The sequence below is a fragment of the Dipodomys ordii genome, unplaced genomic scaffold, assembly GCF_000151885.1.
Source record: "Dipodomys ordii isolate 6190 unplaced genomic scaffold, Dord_2.0 Scaffold54, whole genome shotgun sequence".
Classification (NCBI taxonomy): domain Eukaryota; kingdom Metazoa; phylum Chordata; class Mammalia; order Rodentia; family Heteromyidae; genus Dipodomys; species Dipodomys ordii.
Window position 1 is genome coordinate 5,656,378 of NW_012267270.1, and position 9,789 is coordinate 5,666,166.

At 54.8% G+C, this 9,789-nt stretch overlaps 1 protein-coding gene across 1 annotated transcript in view; it reads right to left on the reverse strand.

Moving 5' to 3' along the window:
• Window positions 1-8,952, reverse strand: part of Rps6ka4 (ribosomal protein S6 kinase, 90kDa, polypeptide 4) — a 12,823-nt gene extending 3,871 nt beyond the window's left edge. Inside the window, exons 1-9 of the mRNA XM_013020906.1 lie at window positions 8,830-8,952; window positions 8,672-8,743; window positions 7,381-7,599; window positions 7,162-7,277; window positions 6,026-6,133; window positions 5,725-5,805; window positions 5,537-5,640; window positions 5,297-5,447; window positions 3,005-3,169 (exon numbers count right to left, since the gene is read on the reverse strand). Of these exons, the coding sequence (XP_012876360.1) occupies window positions 3,005-3,169; window positions 5,297-5,447; window positions 5,537-5,640; window positions 5,725-5,805; window positions 6,026-6,133; window positions 7,162-7,277; window positions 7,381-7,599; window positions 8,672-8,743; window positions 8,830-8,884 (1,071 nt within the window). The 5' untranslated portion in view covers window positions 8,885-8,952. The remainder of the gene's footprint in view (window positions 1-3,004; window positions 3,170-5,296; window positions 5,448-5,536; window positions 5,641-5,724; window positions 5,806-6,025; window positions 6,134-7,161; window positions 7,278-7,380; window positions 7,600-8,671; window positions 8,744-8,829) is intronic.
• Window positions 8,953-9,789: the final 837 nt, after the last annotated feature.

A 9,789-nucleotide genomic window follows, 5' to 3' on the forward strand; every position in this document is an offset into this window, starting at 1 on the left:
CTTCAGCTCAAGGCAAGCGCTCTACCACTTGAGCTACAGCGCCACTTCCGGTTTTCTGGTGGTTTATTGGAGATAGGAGTCTCACGGTCTCTCCTGCCCCAGCTGGCTTTGAACTGCGATCCTCAGATTTCAGCCTCCTGAGTAGCTAGGATTACAGGCGTGAGCCACCAGCGCCCAGCTCCACTGTTGCTTTTTAAGGTGATAAACTGGAGATAAGAGTCTCAGCTGGGTGTTGGTGGCTCACACCTACAATCCTAGCTACTCAGGAGGCTGAGATCTGAGGATCACAGTTCAAAGCCAGCCGGGTCAGGAAAGTCCATGAGACTCCCATTTCTGATAAACCGCTCTGAAAAACGGAAGTGGTGCTGTGGCTCAAATGGAAGAGCACTAGCCTTGCGCTGAAGAGCTCAGGGACAGTGCCCAGGCCCAGAGTTCAAACCCACAACTGAAAAGTCTCATGGACTTTCCTACCTGGTATGGTTCTGAACCTTGATCCTCAGATCTCAGCCTCCAAGAGTAGCTGGGATTACAGGTCTGAGCCACCAGTGCCTGGCCTATATGAGTTTTTTTATTCCCTATCGGAAATGTAGTCCCACTGCATACAATGAATGAATACAAGTTATACGTGGGCAGGGTTTTTGCCTGTTGGTCTCATTGATATGTGTGACTCCAATGCCAGTACTTAGTACATGTTTTGGAAGTTTTTTTGTTGTTCGCTTTGTTTTTGCCAGGACCCGGGCTTGAACTCAGGGCCATGTATTCAAGCTCAGCTGTTTTTGCTCATGGATGGTGCTTTACCGCTTGAGCCACTCCACCAGTCAAGCATTTTTATTAGTTAATTGAAAACAGAATCTTGAGGACTTTTCTGTCTAGGGTGGCTTTAAATCTTGAGCCATGGGCTAGGAATGTGGCTCAGTGGTAGAGTGCTTGCCTAGCATGGGTTCAATTCCTCAGCACCACATAAACAGAAAAAGCCCAAAACAGTGCTGTGGCTCAAGTGGTAAAGTGCTAGCTTTGGGCCAAAAAGAAGCTCAGGGACATGCCTGGGCCCTGAGTTCAAGCCCCAGGACTGACAAAGAAAAAAAATCTTGAGCCACGCCACCAAATAAATCAAAGTATTTTAGTGGTTAATTGAAGACAGAGTTATGAGGAATTTTTTGCCCAGAGGATCAAACTTTGATTCTCTAGGTCTCAGCCTCCTGAGTTGCTAGGATTCCAATGTGAGTCATCTGTGTATGGCTCAATACACATTTTTTAAACGTTACATGAATGAGTGAACACAATGACTCACAAAATACTGAGACAACAACAAGGGCCATTTCAGCACAAAGTTGTCATTTTTGTTGTTGCTTGTGAGGGCTTGGGCGCTGTCCCTTAGCTCTTCAGCTCAAGGCTAGCGTTCTACCACTTGAGCCACGGTGCCACTTCCACTTTTTCTGCTTATGTGGTGCTGAGGAATTGAATCCAGGGCCTTGAGCATGCGAGGCAAGCACTCTACCCTGAGCCACCTTCCCAGCCCCAAGTTGTCAAAATTTTATGGAGAGTTTGTTTTGTTTTTGTTTTGCTGTTGTTGTTGTTGTTGCAGTACTGGGGTGTGAATTCAAACTTAGGACCTAGCACTTGAGCCATACACTCAGCCCCAATACTGATGGGTTCTTATTTAAAAAACATGGGCTAGATGATCATTCTTCTCTTCCTTTGGGGAGAGTAAGAGGGAGAGAATGCAGTCTGAGTGGCAAAAAATAAAAATATATGAGCCATGTCTTATGGGTCAAATCTCTTCCGTAGGCCTAGGAACTAAGCACACAGTCCCTGCCTTGGGCTTTCAGACCAGTCAGGATAGCAGGTAACCAATTGCTCAGCAGAGGGTATTTTCTACAGTGGGCTACGCACACGAGAGAGTGGCCCGGATGAATGAGCAACGCCAGGTTACTATTGTGGGAGGGCACTGCGTGCGGAGGAAGCGGCATGTGCCAAGGCACGGGGTCTGGCCTGACGCCTCTGGGAAGGGGGTGGTACCAGCAGAGCATAGGATGGGAGTGAGCACACACTCAGAGAGCTGAGCAGCGACCACCAGGGCCTCAGAGGCATTTGGCTTATCTGCGCAGCCTGAGCGTCTAGCCTTATGTTGTTTGTGTAGTGATACTGAACTCAGGACCTTGCATTTTCACTTTTTTGCTCAAGGCTGGCACTCTCCACTTGCACCACAGCTCCACTTCTGGCTTTTTGCTCATCAATTGGAGGTAAGAGTCTCACAGACTTTTTTTTGCCTAGGCTGGGTTTGAACAATCCTCAGATCTCAGCCTCCTGAGCAGCTAGGATTACAGATGTGGCCACCAGCTCTCAGCAGCCTGAGCTTCTAAACAGCAGCGTGCTGTGTGCTATGGCACACTGTGCAGCTGTATGAGCAATACGAAGCACAGCATCTCTCCCTGTGTGCCCACTTCATAATTCTAAAACTATTCATAAACAATTAATAATGTGCTGGGCAATATAAACCCACATTTTTTTTTATTTTTTATTTTTGTCGGTTGTGGGCCTTGAACTCTGGGCCTTAGCCTGTCCCTCAGCTCTTCAGCTCAAGGCTAGCGCCCTACCACTTGAGCTACAGCACCACTTCTGGTTTTCTGGTGGTTTATTGAAGATAGGAGTCTCAGGGTCTTTTCTGCCTGGTCTGGCTTTGAATCATGATCCTCAGATCTCAGCCTCCTGAGTAGCTAGGATTATAGGCGTGAGCCACCAGTGCCCGGCTTAAACCCATTTTTATATACCAAGGAGGTGGTGGCAAGGGGGGAAATGAACATGAAGTTTGAAGATGATCCATGAGTCACCTGACCTGAGCCAGCAGGGGCTCACCAAGGGGCAGAGTTCACCATGTAGTCTATACTCCTGAAGACCCTAAGTGTGGGGGTGTACAGTGTCCTGGCTGAGGCACCCCAGTAGGGCAGAGCCAGGCAGCAGAGCCTGCCCTTCTGCTCCTGGGGACCCATGGATTCCCACTCACCTGAAAGATTCGCGGATCCCCAGGCAGAGGGCTGCCAGAGGGGGAGTAGACAGGCTCCAGCCGAGTAAATTCTTCAGCAAAGTTGCCCACATCCAGCTCCGAGCGGATCTGGGGCTGGAATGGGGCTTGGATCTTCCTGGCAGCCAGGGCAGCCCAATCTAGCCCCTGGGAAGAAGGGGTGAGGGGTCAAAGGGATGAGCAAGACCTGCAGCCCTGAGGCCCCTCGCCCCTCAGGCCTCCTCACTCCGTAGCCCTCCCATGAGGCACGGGGGTGGCAGCTATTCTAGCCTTCCTGGCAACAGTGGAGTCTCCCAACCCTGCCACACACCATCAGCTCTGGAATCTGTAATAGGATGGCCAGGAAAAATAAACCTCTATCTCCTTCCAGATAATTTGTTTGCTTGTATGTCTGTTGCCAGTCCTAGGGCTTGAACTGAGAGCCTGGGCACTGTTCCTGAGCTTCTTTTGCTCAAGGCTTTTACTCTACCACTTAAGCCACAGCTCCACTTCTGGCTTTTTCTGTGTATGTGGTACTGAGGAATAGAACTCAGGGCTTCATGCATGCTAGGCAAGCATTCTACCATTAAGACACATTCCCAGCCCCACAGATAAATGTATATCTAGTATATGGGTTTGGAACTAAGGTCTCATGATAAAGCCCCAGGCAGAGCAGTAGAACCAAAACACAAGAGTATGAGCACCTGGATACAGCCTTGGCTGGAGTCGGGAACCTTTCCTTAGACTTTATACTAATGGCAATGAAAACAGATCTTTTTGTGTTTAGTATGGCAGAACTTTGTACTTGCCTGCCCATTATCCATTCTCCCTGTCTTTCTTAGCACTAGAGTCCCAATTTTATTCTCCAAACCTCTCCCAGCACCCAGCATGGCACCCAGCATGGGCTCAAAGTAGACTCAGAATTCACCAAAGAAAATGAACACTCCTTGGCCCTAAGCTCCTCCCCTTCCCTGTCCCTCCACTAAGGAAGCTCTTCTAAGCCAAGGCTTGTCAGAAAGGCTCAGGGATGGCACTCAGCATGGGTGGCAGTGTTTCTGGCCACAGTTCTGCCATGGCAGACAAATGGCACATCCGATGCTCACATGCAAACAGAAGGTGGCCACTAAGTCACTAGCCCTGAGTTCGAATTAGAGCTCCATCACTGCCTGGTTGGGTGATGTTGGGCAAATGACCCTCAGCTTCTGTATGCATAAAGATGGGGACAAATGGTTCAGAGGATTACGTGAAACTATGTAAGCTAAGGGCTGACACACAGTAGGTCTTTACAGGTACAGTGTCTTATCAGATGAGGCTGGCTACACCCACAGAACCCAAGCCAGCAGGGGCTCCCAAAGGGGCAGACTTCACCACGTACCACACTCTAAACCATGCCAGTTCTCAACAAGGGAGCAAAACCCCACGTGGGCTGATCAACAGTTCACCTGAGTTATAGGTACAAAGACTGCAGGGCCAAGCAGGAAACATCTGTAGTGCTCATTTGGGCCATTTATCCAGCTAGATCGTCCCCAGAGCTGGGACCTGTTACCGCTCTGTATCACTTAACTGTGTCAGTGTGTGTGTGTGTATGTGGGTGTGTGTACGCGTGCACGTGCACTGTGATTTGAAGTCAAGGCCTCTTGTTTGCTAGGACAATGCACTACTACTTGAGCCATGCCTCTATCCCTCCAATGCCACCCTGGGCAGGTCACCAGCCTTTCCTGGGGCCCACCCAGAGAAAAGGACAGGTGATTCCACCCTCCAGTGTGTGCCAACTTTGTTTTCTTGCCAGAACCAGGGTTTGAACTCAGGGCCTTGGCATTGGTTGGCTTGGCTGGCTTGGCCGGTGTTCTACCATTTGAGTCATGCTCCGATCTGGTTTTTTTGGCTGGTTATTTTGGAGATGGAGTCTCTCAGACTTTTCTGTCCAGATTGCTTCCTGTGATCCTGCAGCTCTCAACCTCCTGAGTAGCTAGGATTAAAGCCATGAGCCCCCTGTTTATAGGCTAGCTTTGATACAGATGGAGGAGAAAGTGTCCCCCACTATCCACATTTGCTTTCTCTATCTGGGGTTCTCTAGGAAATGTGAATCGGCCAGACTCAGACCCTCCCCCTGGCACCACCCAGAGCAGCAGCCCTGTCTGGGTAGGTGCAGGAAGTGCAGAGCAGCAGCCCTGTCTGGGTAGGTGCAAGAAGTGCAGGGCAGCAGCCCTGTCTGGGTAGGTGCAGGAAGTGCAGGGCAGCAGCCCTGTCTGGGTACGTGCAGGAAGTGCAGGGGTCTCAGGGTTGAGGCCTCACCTGGAAGAAGGGGTGGCTCTTGACTTCCTGTGCCCCCTGGGGACCCGCGCCCAACCTCTTCTGAGGATCCTTACACAGCAGCCTCTTCAGCAGGTCCTGCGCCACGGGCCCAATCCGACGGGGGAAGGGAGGGGAGCACTTCAGGATCCGTCTGGGAGGATGGGTGGGGTGTCAGGGGTAGCGAGCCCACCACCCAGCCCAGACAGGCCTTCGCCACCCTCCACGACCAGCACCCCTCACCGGGACACCTCGGCCTGCGTGTTCCTCTCCCCCTCCAGCGTGAAGGGCGAGGCACCCGTCAGCAGCTCGAAGAGCAGGATGCCCAGGCTCCACCAGTCCACGGCCTGCGGGATGGAACAGGGGTGAGGGCCTGGGGCCTCCCCACTTTCCACCCTGCCACCACCACCCCTGCCTCCTCGCGAGCCCACCTTGCCATGCCCAGCCTTGCTGCGGATGATTTCGGGGGCCATATACTCAATGGTGCCACAGAAGGAGAAAGTCCGTTCTTTCTAGGAGGACAAGAAGAGGATAGCTGGGGCTCTCCCCAACATCATCAGCCCCCCGAAGTTGACCGCAGACTGAATGACATGGAGGACCCAGCAGTGGGGACTTTTAGATCTCATCTTTGGAACTCCCCCCCACACACACACAATGCAGGCAAAGAAGCAGGGAAGAGACATAAGGAGGCCTGAACGGGAGTACCACGGGTCCAGCCTGTGGGCTGCTCACCTCCTCCGTCAGGAATTCCTTGCTCAGTCCAAAGTCTGTGAGCACAATGTGACCCTCAGCATCCAGAAGCACATTCTCCAGCTTCAGGTCTCGATAGATGATGCCCAGCTGGCAGGAGCAAGAGAGATACTGGGCTTCCTACTTTCAAACCCTCCCCATCCCTACAGCTCACACCTTTGCACCAGGTCCTGGTTCAGGACAAGGAAACCTCTATGGCAAAGCTTTGCACCCACAGAGAGGCCCCTAGGATGCATGAGTGGTCGCTAAAGAGCTAGACCCATATACAAGGAAAGCCACAGAAGATACACAGCAAGAAGGCCCCAGCGAACAGACCAAAAGGTCTTGGAGAGAGGAGAGTCTATTTAAAGGGCCCCCCCCCATATCAGCCAGGCACAGGTGGCTCAGGCCTGTAATCCTAGCTACTCAGGAGGTTGAGATCTGAGGAAAGTCCATGAGATCTGGGGTTTTTTGGTCAGTTGTGGGCTTGAATTCAGGGCCTGAGCGCTATGATCTTTTTTCACTCGAGGCTAGTGTTCTACCACTTTAAGCCAAAGCACCTCTTCCAGTTTTCTGGTGGTTAATTGGAGATAAAAGTCTCCTTCCTCCAGCTGACTCCAAACCTCGAACCTCAGATCTCAGCTTCCAGAGTAGCTAGGATTACAGGCGTGAGCCACAGGTACCTGGCCCATGAGACTCATCTCCACTTAACCACCAAAAGGTCAGTGGTAGAGCTGTAGCTCAAGTAGTAGAGTTGTCAGCCCTGAGCAAAGAAGCTACAGGACAACACCCAGGCCTCAAGTTCAAAGCTTTGAGGCACATACACACACATACAATAGTCTCATTTCAACGAGGCCTTACAGCCAAAGCCTGAGGTCTCTGTTTGAGGAAGTTCTGGGTAGGTATCCCCATCCCCAAGTTCCTGCAAGAGGAAAGCCCCTTGTAGGAGGTGCCAGAGGAGGAGACCCTTCCAGGCAGTACCAAGGCTTCCTGCCAGGAGGCCTGCACAAGCAACTCATCTTCACCAAGGCTACCACACACCCCAGGGAGCCCAGAAGGAGACCCACAGCTGCATGTTTGTAGATGCCTCATTAGCCCCAAATCTCCCAGCAGCCACCAGGAGCCATGTCCTCACCCACCTTGTGCAGGTGCTCCAGGGCCAGGATGATCTCACCCCCGTACACTCGCACCTCGGCCTCTTTGAAGTACTGGCGCTGGTAGAGGTGAGTGAACATCTCACCGCCACTCACATAATCTGGAGGGTGAATGGCAGTTGGCTTCTCCCCCATGGAGTGGCCTCACCGGTCCCTGTTTGTTTGCCTCCCCCCCACCGAGGTTGGGATGTGGCATCTCCTCACCCAGGATGAGGTGCAGCTTGGCATCGGTCTGGAAGGCGTAGTGTAAGGTCACCAGGAAGGGCGCCTGGCGCACCAGCTCCAGCACCGAGCGCTCCGTGCGGGTGTGCTCCTGCGTCTTGGCGCGCTGTACCAGGGCTGCCTTACGCAGCACCTTCATGGCATACAGCTTCCCTGCGTCGTGCCCACCCGCCTTCCGCACCAGGAACACCTTCCCGTAGGCTGTGGGAGCATGGGAGGGGGGGGGGGAGGAGGAGAGGAAGAGGCTGTGAGTGGGAGGGCGGTGCAGACTGCTGGGGGCGGGGTATGCAAATTGAGAGTAAGAGGCAGGTGTGCAAAATGTTGGCAGAGCCTTCTTTGGAAAAGGTGTGCCCACCCCCGGAGGGTGCGCAGTGAAAACCAGGGAAGTGATGGGCACTGCAGCTCAGGGAGTCTGCAATTCCTGGGAGGCGTGGGGGGGGGGAGGAGGAGGAACATGTGCAAACCTGCCAGAGATCAGAGGGATGGGAAAGGCTGCAAATGCAAGGAAGAGAGGCCAGGTGCGGCCACAGGCAGGGGAGGACTGTGCAAACTAGGGCCTGGGAGTTTGTAAGATGTAGTGGGGCGCCCGAACATGGGGGTTGGGGATGGGGAGGAGCTATGCAAATCACAGGGGGCTTGGGGGACAGGGAGGGAATATGCAAACTGCAGGGAGCTGGGGGGATAGGGAGGAGCTATGCAAATCGCAGGGTGGTTGGGAATGGGGAGGTGCTATGCAAATCTTAGGGGGCTTGAGGGATGGGGAGGAGCTATGCAAACTGCAAGGGGATGGGGGATGGGGAGGAGTTTTGCAAATCGCAGGGGGGTGGGGATGGTGAGGAGCTATGCAAATCGCAGGAGGCTTGGGGGGGCAGGGAGGGGTTATGCAAATCACAGGGGGCCTGGGGACTAGGAGGGGGATATGCAAACTGCAGGGGCTTGGGGATGGGGAGGAGCTATGCAAAGTGAAGGGGTTTGGGGCAGGGAGGAGCTATGCAAATCGCAGGGGGCTTGGGGACGGGGAGGGACCATGCAAATCACGCAGGAAGCCGGCTAATTGAGGCTAGGGGCCAGCACATACAGGACCTGGCAGGGAGGAATGATGTCCAGGCAGAGCGTCCTGGGAGTGGGCATGGAACCCTGGCACTGTAGGGCGGGGGTGCCGGGAAGATGGGGGGAGGCCTCCTCAGTGGCCCTGGCCCAGGCCCAGACAAGAAGAGAGAGGCCCAGAGCACCACGCCGTGGGGACACCTGCCCCGCGATCGGGGATCCTCACCTCCTGTGCCCAGCACCTTGAGCAGCTCGAAGTTCTCCACGCTCACCTTCTCCTCGTGCCCGGTCAGATTGGCTGTGGGCACAGGGGGTGAATGAGCCCAGCTGGCCCCGACCCCCTCCCCGGCTCCTGGGGTGGCCATCGCCAGACCCCGCACCGACCGTCAGTGATCCGCAGCTCCACGGCGCGGCCCTCGTCCTCATCCTCGTCCCCCATGGCAGGCGTGAAGCCGGGGGGCCGCGCGCGGCTGGGCTCCGGGCGGCGCCGGTTACATGGCGGCTCGGGCCGGGGCGGGTGCTTCCTGGTGCCGCCTCTGGGGCCGAGCGGGCGCCGGCGCCGCCTCCCGGCACCCCGCCCCGCGGCCTGAGTCAGGCGGCAGGAACGTGACCGCGCCAGGGCTGCGGGTGGGCGGCCGCGGGGGCAGCCCCGGCTCCCGAGTCCTGGGCAGGCCTCAGGGCTGCAAGCTCGGGGACTCCATCCCACCCTCCTGGGGAGCTGGAAACGCTGGCGGAAGCCATGAGGGGGCCCTGAATAACCCACGGCTGCTCTTGGGGTACACCCTCGAGGGGTACGCCCCCGAACTTGGTCGGCCCAGGGTGGGGGAAGAGGGGGAGGGGGGCTCCCAGCTGGAGAAGGGTGCCCACGGGTCACAGAGCTCTCCCTCCCACCCTGCAGACACGCTTCTCCGCTCTTACTACAAATCACAGTCCTCCCACTCCTTTCTCATCTCTATGTCTCCCCCCCCCCCCCCCCCCCCCCCCCCCCCCCCCCCCGCCCCCCAATACCTCAGGCCAGCTGCTACCCACACAACCTCGGTCCAGCACTTCTAACTTATCTGGGTCTGGCTTTTGGTGCTGGACCACTGGGAGGAGACCTGAAAAAGAAGGAAAGTCCATGGCTCTGGGCAGTAGCTCACTCCTGTAATCTCAGCCCCTCTGGAGGTGGAGACTAGGGGGATTTCATTTCAAGGCCAGCACAGGTAAAAAGCTGTCAATATTCCCCACCTCAATAGACTAACCCAATGCAAGAAGAAGGATCAAGTCTGAGGCTAGGCAAAAAACACAAGACCCTGTTCAAAAACATAACTAACCTGATAAGACCCGGGGCCATGGCTCAAATGG